Consider the following 13,985-nt stretch of genomic DNA (forward strand, 5'->3'; position numbering starts at 1 on the left):
GTTCCCCGAGCCTGCAGTGCAGCTGCCCAGCGCTGAGGAGACGGGACGTGAGTGAGCACCATGAACCTGAGCCTCGTGGGTGCAGGCAGCCGTCAGGAGGCCCTGGGCTCGGTGGTGCCGCGAGTTTGCACACTGTGCGGCGCCGTGGCTTCCACACGCTCCAGGGAGGAGGCCAACTGCTATGCTTGTTGGGGTCAGCACTGGCTGAAGCCTGACACTCTGGAAGTTGCTCTTTGTGATTTCTGTGGTTCTTAAAATTTTTTTCTTAAAAATTTATTTATTTGAAAGGCAGAGTTACAGATAGGTAAGACAGAGAGAGATCATCTTCCATCTGCTGGTTCACTCCCCAAATGGCTGCAATGTCTGGGGCTGGGCCAGACCAAAGCCAGGAGGCTGGAACTCCATCTGCGTCTCCCACGTGGGTAGCAGGGCCCCAAGTAGTCAGGCGTCTTCTGCTACTTTCCCGGGCATGTTAGCAGCGAGTTGGATCGAAGTGGAGATGCCAGAATGGAACCAGTGGTCAAGTGGGATGCCAGCGTTTTGGGCCACAGTGTTGGCTGCTGTAGCAAGTATCCACAGTGTAGTGGTCATCATGTTCGCCTCACAGGGTGTCGACTAGCATCCCAGCAGTTTCTGTATTCTTTAAACAGCAGGTGTGTTGTTTAAGTCTAGAAGTCTTCTCAGCAGAACGCCTGTGTGCAAGGTGGCTGCTACTGCTGAGGCATCTGACAGTCACAGGTGACATAACTGACCCAGATCACACAGCCAGCGGAGGCAGAGCTGAAATTCCAGACTGGGTTTGTTTGTTTCCAAATCCTATGCTCTTTTCTCTGCCCTAAAAATGAATTCTTTTCAAAAAGAATTCAAAACAGTCCATGGGAAAATGGAATTAAGTGATACATTTATTTTGGCTCAAGAGATTTTTGAATTTAATTTGTGTTTTTTTCGTGAAACACTTTCCATGGGTTTTGGAAGACTCCTTGTACCATGGCCTTATCTGAGGATCTGTAAGTGTTAGCTAATTCTTTCTCCCTTTCTTTTTTCTTTGTTTCCTCCCTCCCTCCCCCCTCCCCCTTCCTCCCTCCTTCCTTCCTTCCTTCCTTCCTTTCTGATTGATTTGTTTGGGAGAGTTACAGAGAGAGGGAGAGACAGAGAAATAGGTCTTCCCTGGTTCATAACCCAAATGGCCGCAAAGGCTGGAACTGGATTGGTCTGAAGCCAGGAGCCAGAAGCTTCATCCAGATCTGCACATGGGTCAGGGGACCAAGCACTTGGGCCATCTTCCACTGCTCTCCCAGGCCATTAGCAAGGAGCTAGATTGGAAGATGAGCAGCTGGGTCTTGAAATGGTGCCCATATGCGATACTGGCACTGCAGGTGGAGGCTTAGCCTACTGCACCACAGCGCCGAGCCCGTGGGTGGCCAGTGACTGCTGTCTCTATCCTGTCAGTAACAGTTTTCATTCTGATTCAGGGAAGCAGATCTTCCAAGGAGAGACCCACAGAGGATCCTGGGGGCTCCTCAGAAACTTCCAGCCAGATTGCAGAAAACCATCCCAAACCAAAGACGAGCAAAGCAGCCAAAGGAGAGGAGACTTTTCTGAAGGGCACTGGCAGACCGGGTGCCCGGGGGAGGAAGAGCAAGGCCGCTGCAGGCAGCAGGCAGCGTGCTGAGTCCTCCTCCAGCGAGGAAGAAGGCGACCGCAAGGGGAAGCAGAAGCAGGAAACCCCGAGACGAGCGCGCGGCCGGCAGCGGCGGGTGGCCTCCAGGGTGTCCTACAAAGAGGAGAGTGGGAGCGACGGGGCCGACAGTAGCTCTGACTTTGAGCCCTCCAGTGGGGATGACGATTCCGAGCCTGGCCCCCCAAGGCAGAGGAAGACCCCAGCTCCTCAGAGGACAAAGGCCGGGTCCAAGCATGGCCCCAGGACCCCAAGTGGCGGCCACAGCAAGCACTCAGGCATCCCAGGAGCGTCCTCAAGATCTGCAGGTGGCAAGGGCAGCAAGAAGTTGTCGCGGGACGGTGAGGAGCATGAGCGAGGGAGAGCAGCTGGCGTGGACCAGTGGCTGGAGGTGTTCTGTGAGCAGGAGGCCAAGTGGGTGTGTGTGGACTGTGTGCACGGGGTGGTGGGCCAGCCTCTGACCTGCTACAGGTTCGCCACCAAGCCCCTGAGCTATGTCGTGGGCTTTGACAATGAGGGCTGGGTGCGGGACGTCACCCAGAGGTATGACCCGGCCTGGATGACGTCAACCCGCAAGTGCCGGGTTGATGCCGAGTGGTGGGCCCAGACCTTGCGACCGTACCAGAGCCCGTTTGTGGAAAGGCAGAAGAAAGAAGACTCGGAGGTAAGGCCTTGGCTGCCAGGGGCTCAGAGCCCAGTTGGTTTATTAAAATAATTCCCATTTTTAGCACCTTATACAAGGGTACTTCAAAAAGTTTATGGGAAAAATGGAATTAAAAGATGGGTTTGTTTTGATGCACATATTGAAATCCATGTGTAATTTTTTCATAATACGCATGTTCCATGAACTTTTTTCTAGGTTTTTCTAAGTTTTCCACGAACTTTCTGAAGAACCCTGGGCATTCCCAGCACTACATCATGTAATTGTCACAACGGCTGTAAAGCTGGGGTTATTATGGCCTTAACTGGCAGGAGGTTGCAGAAGTGAGAGTGACCGACGAGGGGTTTGAACCCAGGTCTATGTGGTTTTGAATTTTATATTTCTGGTTATTGTCTGGCTGTAGGTTTGAGGCTTTAAAATAATTTATGCAATTTGTAAAACACATGAGAAAAAAAGGAGTAACTCAAAAATGTGTTCTTCCTGTGTCCTGCCATCTGTGCACACATACACAGATACAGCTCACACGTACAGACCGGTTGTCTCATGTAGAGGAAGGCATTCGGGATGAGGAAATAGTTTCAGTCCGTGGACAAGCACATTGGGAAGCAGACTTAGAAAACCTAATGCAGCTGTATTACTTGGTCATAGGATGAGCCCTGACCCCCGGGAGAAAGCCGGAGCTGCCTGTGGCCGTGGTGGCTGGGGCCTGGCGGTGGTTGTGTGTGGGGATGTGCCCGGGTAGGCCAGAGGCAGACCTGCCGGCGCTCAGGATGGGGAAGGGCAGGGTCGGCTCAGCTGCGCGTCCGGCAGCACACTTCCCCCGTGCGAGAGCGCTGTGCAGTGGTGGGGGTGGGAGGTGTGCGGCTGGTGTTGGAACAGCCTGAGTCAGGCTCACTGGGAGCCGAGCAGCGGCAGATCCTCTCCTGCTCTTGCCCAGTCCCCACGGCCAGGCCGTAGAAGTCTGTCGGGAAAACTTCAGAGCGCGTGGTGAACAGGATGCCGGCACAGCCGAGGAGCTGGCTGCTGAGAAGGCAGAGTCCGCAGAGGAGTGTGTGCGTTAGAGCAGCCCGCGAGGAAGCCTGCAGGTGTGGCGCTCACGCTGCGGTGCTGGAGGACCAGGGTGGAAGGGCTGCCGCTCGGGGGGCCAGCCTTTTCCTGCAGGAAGCTGCCTGCTGTCAAGGCCTCTGACAGCAAAGCACAGTCTGAGGACTGCGATAGGCCGGGGACGTTCAGGTGGTGCCACGGCCACACCATGACGTCGTTTGTCCTAGCTTTCCAAAACTGCTCCAAAACCTGCCTCACGGCCAGAGCCAATGGTGTGCCATTACACAGTCGGGAGGGCCTGGGAGACCTTGGCGCGGCATCTCTCAGAACGCTCCCGCCTCACTTCCTGTTCCTTGCAGTTTCAGGCAAAGCACCTGGATCAGCCCTTGCCCACCTCCATCGGCACGTACAAGAACCACCCTCTGTACGCCCTGAAGCGGCACCTCCTCAAGTACGAGGCCATCTACCCCGAGACGGCTGCCATCCTCGGCTATTGTCGCGGCGAGGCCGTCTACTCCAGGTGCGTGGGGCTGCGCGGTGGCCTGGGCTGCCTGCTGGGCAGCGGCTGTGATGTCAACGCATCGCATTGCTTCACGTTCCTCACTGCGTTCTTGCGATGAGCTGCAGTGTGTGCACCTGCTCGCAGATTAACAGGATTGATGGACAGGGGGGAAGAGCTTTCAGGGGAAATTAGAGAGTAGAACACATCACATTTAAGATAGGACAGTAAAAAGCACGCCTTTGATTAGAAGTTACAGGCACGTGGAAGGAAGGCGTAGAGGATGCAGACGGACCGTGAAGTGACTGGGTTCTGAGTCCTGTTTGGGAGGGTGAGGAATTATGGGGAGGGGTGGTGGTGCTGGGTACACAGCCTTGTGTGTGTCCCTGACGCTGCTGAACTGTACACTTAGCGGCGGATGAAATGGTGTATTTTATACCGCAGTGAAAATGAACTGCCAAAGCAGAGTGCCCTCATTCAGAAACAAGTGCAAAATATATGCAGAATTAAAACTGAAAAAAGTGGCAGAAACCAAAAATAGAAGCTGGAATTTTGGAGAAATAGCACCAGAAAGCAAATAAAAGAAATACTTTTTGAAAGTCCCGAAATACAAGACCAAGAAATGGGAAGTTTCCATAAACAGTAGGGCAGCAGAAAGCACAGAGAAGGAGGAGAAATGCAGGGGCCCAGGGAAGCGCACACGCGGTGGGGGTTGGAGTCCTGTCCGCGCCTGTCTGCATCGCATCGGGCAGTCTTTCTGACGTGTAGTGCTTCCTGGTCCACTCCTGGCCAGGGCTTTCCTGCCCTGGGACATCAGTGCCCAGCAGCCAAAGGCTAAGCGGCCTGGGCCTCCAGCGTGGTGGGGAGGAGCTGGTGTCGTGGCCAGGGGCCAGGTCCGTGACAGCAGAGAGCTTTAGGAGGTGGACGTGCATTCAAGATTGTGGTTGAGTACGTGCAGCACAGCTTGTCATTTTAACCGTCTGGTAACTTCCCAGCCTGAAACCACCTGCTCAGCGCAGACTGCCCGCAGCCAGCCCTCTGCTTCGTGTTTCTGACCTTAACCACGCCGGAAGCCCACGGGCTTGGGCGTGCAGGGAGTTCCTAGCCCGTGGTGTCTGGCATGTCTCATGAGCATGCCGTGGCCGCCTGTGTCCTTGCAGCTCCTTTTTGAGGCTGAATTGTGTCCCTCTGATGGGCCACACTGGTTTCTCCCTCACCTGTCAGTGGACGCGGGGGCTGCTGTGACCACGGGTGTGCAGGTGGCCCTTTGCCACCCTGCTTTCTGTTCTTTGGGCACATCCGAGAGGTGGAGTTGCTGGTCAGATGACAGATCCCTGAAAGTGAGGGGCTTCTGTGCTCCGTCTCCAGGGGCTGTGCCATTCTATGTCCCACCCAGAACACACGGGGTCACATTCCTCTACATCCTCCTTGCCAGCACGCGTGACTCTGCTTTCGGTGTTAAGCATTCTAATGGGTGTGGAGTGTTGGAAGTTGACATTTACTGGGAGGGCTGTGTTCACCCGCTGCTGTTTCCCCTAGGAATGTCCAGGAGCTGCCCACCTGTCAGCCCCTCTGACCCCTGCCTTCCCCATCCCTGTCTGAAGACCGTGACCAGGACATCACTTGGGCAGTCAAGTGGGAGTGTGGGGTGGCGTGCTCGGGCTGTGACGGAGAAGCACCAGCCCGGCGCTGTGGCAGTGTCGGCTCCTCCTGGCCGCCTTGGGTGAGGGAAAGCACAGCTCGTGACTCCTGGTAGGGAGATGAGGACGCTGAGGCCCAGGAAGGGCAAGTGCCTCATCCAGGTCAGCCAGCTGGCAAGTGGCACAGCAGATGGACCCACGTCCATCGTGCCTCGGGCTGCCTGGTGTCTGTGCCAGGAGGAGAGCCGATGCCCTTGCTGGTGGAGCCCCTGTCTCTGGACAGTGGGCGTGGGCGCAGACTGAGCTCTGCGGAGAAGGCTCAGTGGTGCAAGGCGTCGGGCCTGGCTGGAAGGGAGCCTTGGGGAACGGTGCTGAGCCCTGTGGGGGTCAGGCTTGCACTTGCCGGCTGTGGCTTTCCCTTGCTCCACAGGCTGCAGGGGGAGCTCTCACTGCGACTCTGCACAGCAGGGCTGGGCCAGTGGAGGCCAAGCTTGGAGCCTCAGACAGAGGAGCCCTATTCATTGCCCTGAAGACCGGCAGCCCCAGTGGGAGAGGCTGTTTGACTGAGGCAGCTTCTGTGGGCACCTTGGGGCACAAGACGGCCTGGAGAATCAGCAAGGCTGCGCTCTTCCTCCTCCAAGTCCTGGGAGACCCTGGGTTCCTGCAGAGGGCTGTGCACTGAGTATGTGCTTTGTCTCCATGTCGCCTCCTAGGGATTGTGTGCATACTCTGCATTCCAGGGACACGTGGCTGAAGCAGGCTCGAGTGGTGAGGCTTGGAGAAGTGCCCTACAAGGTAACGGAGCTGGGGAGGCACCTGCGAGGGAGAGGGCAAAGGGCTGAGGTCTAGGGGCTACGCAGAGCATGCCCTGGGTAGGAGATGCTCCAGTTCTCTGGCCTGAGCAGGATTTGAGAAAGAGTTAAGCATTTACATTATTACTGAGGAATTGATCAGACATAGGTTTTCTAAAACACAAGAAATGTGGCCCGGAAAGTAGCCCTTGGACTGCTGTTGTGAGCTTGGAGGCCCTGCAGATGGGAATTGGTGCAGGGTTCTAAGTGGCTGAAGCCGTGCTTTACAGAGGGAATGTCCACCTGCCAAATTCCCCTTCATTCTGACCGTTCTCGCCGGGAGCTGTGTTCAGCCTCGGCAGCCTGGGGATTGGCGTTACAATGCCCTGTTTACAGATGAGGAAGGAGAAACACCTTGTCCGAGGTGTTAGAGTTGGGTGGCGGAGTACAGGCGGGAAGCCAAGCCCTCTTTGCCTCCCGGCGACCTTTCTCACACACCGCGCTGTGGCACGGTTTGGTCTGCAGAACTGTGCCTGGCAGAGTTACGTCCTTTTCATGGCCACGGAGCCCAGCACGGTGGCGGTCACAGAGGCATGTTCATTTCTCTGTATCACACCCCTCAGGCCAGGGGTGTGGGGGTCTGGGTGGGTGTTGGGCTCTGGGGAGCTGGGTGGGAGGAGGAGGAGCCTCAGGTGGTGGGAAGGGGCTGCCAGGGCACCGTGCAGCGGCTCTGACTAGCAGGCATTTGAGGAATGGACTGGTGGACGCAAGGTCTCTCTGTGTCCACATTTCCATCTCATTGCCTTTCAGATACATTTTTTAAAAACCAATGGAATTTTAATATTTAGATATGTTCAAGTCAGTATAAAATAACATGAGAAATAGGTTAAGATGTTGCTAAGATATTTTAAATTTGTTTTTGACTCTTCATAATCTCGTGTGGATTTGACTTTCAGTTCCTTCCCCAGTTCAGGCTAGCTCATTTCCTTTTTTTTTTTTTTTCCTTTTTTTAATTAAAAAAAATTATTTGAAAGGCATAATTATAGAGAAAGAGGGAGAGACAGAGAGATTGATCTTCTATCTGCTGGTTCACTCCCCAGATGGCCACAATGGCCCGGGCTGGCCTAGGCCAAAGCCAGGAGCCTGGAGATTCTTCCTATCTTCCCACATGGGTGCAGGAGCCCACTGCTTTCTCAGGCCATTAGCAGGAGCTCGATCAGAAGTGGAGCAGCCACAAGTTGAACTAGAGCCCGTATGGGATGCTGGCGCTGCAGGCTGGTGGCTAAACCTGCTACACCACACCACAGTGCCGACCCCCATTTCTTTTTCTTTTTTTTACTTCTAAAAAGATTCAGTTGAAGATTTCTGGCTTATAACTGTTATTTTGAAGCTGCAATAGCATTTCAAAAAGATATGGCCTGTTTCAAATATTGAATAAACTCTTCTTTCTCTCTGATTTTATTTATTGTATTTGAAAGGCAGAGTTACAGAGAGGCTGAGGAAGAGAGAGAGAGAGGTCTTCCATCTGCAGGTTCACTCCCCAGATGGCCGCAACAGTTGGAGCCAGGAGCTTCTTCCAGGTCTCCCGTGCAGGTGCTGGGGCCCAAGCACTTGGGCCATCTTCCACTGCTTTCCGAGGTCATAGCAGAGAGCTGGATCAGAAATGGAGCAGCTGGGTCTTGAACCCGTGCCCATAAGGGATGCCGGCACTGTAGGTGGCAGTTTTATCTGCTGTACCACAGCGCTGGCTACCACTATACTTTTTAAGAACAGCAAAGACTATTTTAGTTCCAGGGGTGTATCTCCCTGGGTTCTCCAAATATTTCGTCAGAGTGTCTTCTCCCCAGACAGCACGTTTGTGATTGCATCAGAATAAGGAACTCCTTGTGCTTGTCCTGTTTCTTGGACCTGTCTTGTGTTTTCCACCTTTGCCCACTGTGTGGCACTGAGCCTGCTTTGGCATCTCCCATGCTGCTCTGCAGAGGCACCTCAGGGCCGGTGGCTTTGCCCTCTGCCTCCCCTGGGCTGCTGCCAGGCGAGAGCCGCTCCCCAGCGCTGGTGCAGGCGGTGCTGCAGCAGGGCCCTGAGCCCCATGCGCATCTCGTCAGCTGTGTGCTGGGGGTGCCCAGGCAGCAGGTTCCCTGCATGGCGCTGATCCCAGACTAGCCCATTTCAAGTGTTCAGTGGTGACGTGTGACTGGCGGCTGTCCTCTTAGCCCTGGTCTAGAAGAATGCAGATCCTTTGGGTCCATCCTTGGTCCTGATGGCCACTGCCCCAGCTCCTCCCTCAGCCGCTTGTGACAGACTGATAGCCACGGCCTTGTCCACTCCCCACGTGGCAGCCATGGGTCTTGCTGAAACCCAGCGCCCCGCCGAGCTGCCCTCGGCCGGCCCTAGCTGCCTGTCACCTGTGGTCTAGTGGCCCCTCCTCCACACCATGCTGCCTCCAGGACAAGTTCTGCCTCTTTGCTCCCAGCCCTGTCCTCGGCCGACTGCACTCAGCCTGACATGAGCCGTTCCGAGCAGACTTCCCTTCCCTTCTCTGTTCTCCAAGCTCCCTTCCGCCCTGGACTCCTCCCACTACTTGTGGCGGTGGCTGTCCGTGCCTCCTCTGTCATTGGGACTCCCATCACAGGCTGACCTGTGAGCCGTGCTCAGTGGTGCTTCCTGGACAGTGCAGAAGGACCGGCTTCCCTGAAAGGCACCGTTGGGACCCAGAGCCCTGGGCAGACACGGACACCTGAGCGGACGGCAGCAAACTGCAGCGTGCCGGTCTCACCCAGCCTGGGCCTGTGTGCTGGGCGCTGGGTCTCAGGATGGCGTTCCCATTTGTAAAGGCCTGGGGCAATGAAGAAAGACTGCAGCGGAGGCCGGCTGGGACCCTGACCCCTGCCCTAGAGGCAGTGTGTTCACCCGGGCCCACGAGCCAATCCGCAGCCCCGTGTCCGTGCCACGCCACCACCTCCTCCTCGCCAGTCCTCTGTTCCTCCCCCTGACTCACCAGGGAAAATCGAGGCCTTGGCCCGATGGCTGGGAAGTGTGCCAGGGGTCCTGACCTGTCAGCGCCGCCCGGGTGCGGGAGGTGGCACGGGCTCTGCAGGAAGACGGCTGTCTTGGTCTAAATCAGGACCGGGGAACCTTGTTTCTGCCAGGGCCCATTTGGATATTCCTGACGTCACCTGTGGGCCAAAACAAAATTATCAACTGAGAAGTTAGCCTGCCGTGGGTTTGCTGAACTTGGAGTTCTGCCTGTGGTTGCCTTGGCAGGGCCAGACCAGGCGTTTCCCACCCCGGTCTCAGTCCTGGCTGTAGCGACACACCGGCCCTGCCATCCTCTGCGTGCCCCTGTGTGTGTCAGTGGAGGAGGTGTGGGACAGGACGGGGGGGGGGGGGGGGGGGAAGCACGGCCTGAGGCCTGCACGGCTGCGTGGCTGCAGGTGAATCGTCTCCCCTCTGAGGCTGCTCGTTTGGAATGGAGGTGAACTAGGACTCTGCTTGGCGGTTTCTTGAAGAGGTTGCACCCGCAGGGTGGCTAACACCTGAAGCCCTGAGCGCAGGCCCCGGGACGATTGGGAGCTCTGCAAACGTTGCCTGGCAGTGGGAGCTGTAAAAGGGATGCAGAGCACAGCCGTCTCCTGGCCGGTTGTGGGGGCTGCGTCAGGTAGCAGGTGCTCCTGGTGTGATGGTCGCAGCCCGGAATGGCGAGCCTCTTGTGACGGGGCTGTCCCCTCCCGGTAGATGGTGAAAGGCTTTTCCAACCGTGCCCGGAAAGCCCGGCTCACCGAGCCCCAGCTGCACGACCATAATGACCTGGGCCTGTTCGGCCACTGGCAGACAGAGGAGTATCAGCCTCCGGTGGCCGTGGACGGGAAGGTAAGGAGAGCAGTGAAGGGGCGAGGGCCCGGCTGCTGTGTTCTCTGCAGGCTGAGTCTTGGTGTGCCCCCTCCCCAGGTGCCCCGGAATGAGTTTGGGAACGTGTACCTCTTCCTGCCCAGCATGATGCCCATTGGCTGTGTCCAGCTGAACCTGCCCAATCTACAGCGCGTGGCCCGGAAGCTGGACATCGACTGTGTCCAGGCCGTCACTGGCTTCGACTTCCACGGAGGCTACTGTCATCCCGTGTGCGTGAGGGACGGGGGGGGGGGGGGGGGGGGAGGGGGTTGTGGAGGCCAGGATGCAAGGCTCTTGCGGGCTGAGTCTGTTTGTGAACATTGTACGCTGTATTTGCAAACTCCACCAGTTCTGGCTTCTGCCTGGAGCAGCAGACCAGTGAAACCAGCATTCAGAGGCTGGAGTGAAGCAGTTTGCTGGGATGGTCCCAGGCGCTTCTTCCCCAGGAGCTCCTGCTGTGGGGCACAGGCTGCCTGGGGGAAGGGCTGGGAGGAAGCTGGGGAGCCGGTGTCTGCAGGCCCACTGCTGCATGGGGGCTGCCTGCCCCTGGGCCCCGAGGGCGCCAAGGTGGCCCGCTGTCCCCTGCAGAAGGAACGGGGAGCAGAGACCCAAGTCGGCGGCAAGCTCAGGGTCGTGGTGTCGCATCCCCACAGCACTGAAGGGTATGTCGTGTGTGAGGAGTTCAAGGACGTGCTCCTGGCTGCCTGGGAGAATGAGCAGGCACTCATTGAGAAGAAGGAAAAGGAGGTGAGCGGTGTGGGTGGGGCGGGGTGGAGGGTGCAGGGTGCGGGGTAAGCCCACGGCTGCACACGGGATGAGAGGGGAAATGTTCACATGACCTGGAGCCGTTCTGATTCTCAGACCTCGGGTGAGGGGCGCTAGGGTGTGAGCACTGGGTCACAGGCTCCTGCCACTGTCCACACTGGGCCTGGGTCCCAGCTCCAGCACCTGGCCCTGTCTTGGAAGCCATTGCCTGAGGTTCAGGGTCTGCACGGCCTCTTCGGCTGCAGATTCCAGAGCTAAGTAGTTAAAAGTAGTTTGGGGTTGTGGTGGCTCTCGGGTTTCCCTCTCCAGATCAGACCAGTGTTTGAAAACGAGGCTTAGGGTGACTGAGAGTTTGTGTCTCTCACCGCAGACTCTAAACCTGTCTTTATACCCGTCTTCCTGGAAATGGCTGTGTCTCTCATGGTCTCCCGCTTGTCGTTTGCCTGCAGAAAAAGGAGAAGCGGGCTCTCGGGAACTGGAAGCTGCTGGCCAAAGGACTGCTCATCAGGGAGCGGCTGAGGCTTCGCTATGGGGCCAAGGTGAGCGTGGGCCCTCGGCGGAGGCGACCGACCTGGGGTCAGTTCTAGAGCTGCAGCTGAGTTACCCTGTGCGCACATCCAGCCGCAGACAGCCTTGTTAAGACGCCCTGTGTTTTCCTGGAGTCGGGCCGCAGCTGCCTCCTCCAGCTCCCAAGCTCCCTTTCCCCCGTGCACACGAGTGCCTGCCCTGAGTCTGGTCTCTGCTCCGCACCACAGAGGGAGGGAGGCCGCGCGTCCTGGGCATCGCTCGGCATTCCCAGGGCCCGCAGCACCCTTCAGCCCTGGAGGTGCTCTTGCGGCACCTGTGCCGTGCCTGGCTGGGCTGTGCACAGGTGCAGAATTGACAGGCAGCCCTCAGGGGGCTCCCTCCTAGGGGCAGGCAGACCCTGAGGCAGTTACCTGGTACGATCAGTGCTGTGTGAGACAGCAGAAGTGCGCTCTGGGATGATTGGTCCCTCTACGTGCTGCCTGTGGGCCTGTGAAAAACATTTTTGTCCTGCTCCTCACTGGACTCCCTCCCTCTACCCCCTTACCTGGCTTTACCCGCCACCCACACCCATCTCCAGCCAGATTTCTGCGCCCCGCCCCAGGCTCCAGGGAGTGCTGCCTACGATCTTGTGGGACTGGGTGTGGTGCTCGGCATCTGGGAAATTCAGAGCCTAGTGCAGTCTGTCCAGGAGTGAGGTGACAAAACAGCTGCAGGCCCGGTTACCCTGGATGCGCTCGTGTGTCCCCAGCACTGCTCCTGCCACATCCCCAAGTCCCTGCTGGGGTGAGCAAGGCACAGCGAGGTCTGGGCTCCCTGGCCCCTCCCAGCAGCCCCGTCAGGCAGGCGGCTGGCAGCTCTACTGCCTCTGGGCGGTGTTCCCTGGGATGTGATCACTAACCGTGGCCTGTGCCCCCTCCGCCATTCCCCACTTCAGAGCGAGGCGGGAGCCCCCCGCTCGGATGCCAGAGGTGGCCTTTCTTCTGATGAAGAGGAGGGGACCAGCTCTCAAGCAGAAGCGGCCAGGATCCTGGCTGCCTCCTGGCCTCAGAACAGAGCAGCTGAAGAAGAGCAGAAGCCCCAGTGCGCCAAGAAGAGCAAGAGGGGAAAGAAGGCCGAGGCTTCCCACCTGTTTCCATTTGAGAAGCTGTGACCTGCGGCCCCCGCCAGCCCTGCTCCTGCCCCGGGGGTGGCCAGGCCTCTTTGAGAAGCCGTGACCTGCGGGCCCCCGCCAGCCCTGCTCCTGCCCCGGGGGTGGCCAGGCCTTGGTGGAGGTGTCTTCTCTGCTGAGAGGGCAAACAGAAGCTGCGGGCACTGCAGACTGGGCCCAGGGGCCGGCACAGGAGCCAGAGCGGAGGCTGTGCTGCAAGTTTGGTGGGCCCCAGCCCTTGTCACATCCACTCCCCCCGGGGGGGCACTTCCTGCTCTGACCTTGTTCTTCCCCTCTTTGCCTGTGCGGTTGGCTTTTTGATAGAAACTACTGGAAGTTTCTGGAGGGTGGCAGCCATCTACCGGACAGTCCACCCTCTTGCTGCAGGCCCTCTGCATCACCACTGAGCCAGCTTTGCTGACAGCACCTCCTAAGGGAGGAGAGCAGGTCGCCCACGTGGCCTCGGCACCCTCGGGATCTGTCTCTGAAGTCACAGTGCGGGAGCTGAACTCAGGCATGGAAAGGAACCCCCCCGAGAATTAGGGAACTGTCACTAGAGGTGGGTCAGTGTGAAACTGGATTTCATTCATCCCTGGATAAACTTAGAGTGTCACACGCCGTAGACTCTCAGGAAGGAGAACTTTTATAACAATTTGAGGAAGGAAATAAAGCATTTATATACGAAGACTTGGCTTTACGTTCTTTCTTTCAGATTTTCCACCAGCTAAGACCACCTGCGTGACAGTGATTTGTATGTATGTTGAGACTACAGGAGATCAGCTTTCTGCTGGGAACTCAGATCACTGAATTTTACAAAGGGCCCGTTTTATCCAAGGGAGACAAACAAAACACTTGGGTTGTGACTCACAGGGGCAGGAGCCTGGCAGGACTGCTCTGGTTGAGAAACAGATGGGCGTTGCTATAGAAACCGCAGTCCCACACTTCCTGCACCAGATCCCCAGCCCTCCTGCAGGTGAGTGACAGTAGAGCATTGCCATGTCTAGGGAAGGGAGCCAGGCAGAGGCAGCAAGAGGCATTGTGGAAACGAAATCCAGCAGCAGGTTTGGGGAAGCTCCCACCCCTTCTGCTTGTGACCAAGGGCAGCAGCCCTGCTGCGGGACCGGAAGCACTGAATGAGAAAGTGGGAGCCGCGTGTCTGTTGTGGCTGTGTTCCCTGCAGGCCAGCCCTGCCAGACACTGTCCCTGTGTCCTGGGGCAGGAAGCCGGCTCTATGACCTTTGATCCCATGTCACACAGCCAGTGAGGGGCAGATGGAACTGGGAACCTGGGTCGCACGATAGCAGAACCCATGATGCCTTTCGCGTTTCTGCTGCACCATGC

The 13,985-nt window shown here is 57.3% G+C and overlaps 1 protein-coding gene across 1 annotated transcript in view; it reads left to right on the plus strand.

Moving 5' to 3' along the window:
* Positions 1-13,329, plus strand: part of XPC (XPC complex subunit, DNA damage recognition and repair factor) — a 30,635-nt gene extending 17,306 nt beyond the window's left edge. Inside the window, exons 9-16 of the mRNA XM_062200518.1 lie at positions 1,473-2,342; positions 3,743-3,903; positions 6,236-6,317; positions 10,052-10,186; positions 10,265-10,434; positions 10,858-10,951; positions 11,419-11,508; positions 12,432-13,329. Of these exons, the coding sequence (XP_062056502.1) occupies positions 1,473-2,342; positions 3,743-3,903; positions 6,236-6,317; positions 10,052-10,186; positions 10,265-10,434; positions 10,858-10,951; positions 11,419-11,508; positions 12,432-12,647 (1,818 nt within the window). The 3' untranslated portion in view covers positions 12,648-13,329. The remainder of the gene's footprint in view (positions 1-1,472; positions 2,343-3,742; positions 3,904-6,235; positions 6,318-10,051; positions 10,187-10,264; positions 10,435-10,857; positions 10,952-11,418; positions 11,509-12,431) is intronic.
* Positions 13,330-13,985: the final 656 nt, after the last annotated feature.

This window comes from Lepus europaeus, chromosome 9 (assembly GCF_033115175.1).
Source record: "Lepus europaeus isolate LE1 chromosome 9, mLepTim1.pri, whole genome shotgun sequence".
NCBI classification, from domain to species: Eukaryota; Metazoa; Chordata; class Mammalia; order Lagomorpha; family Leporidae; genus Lepus; species Lepus europaeus.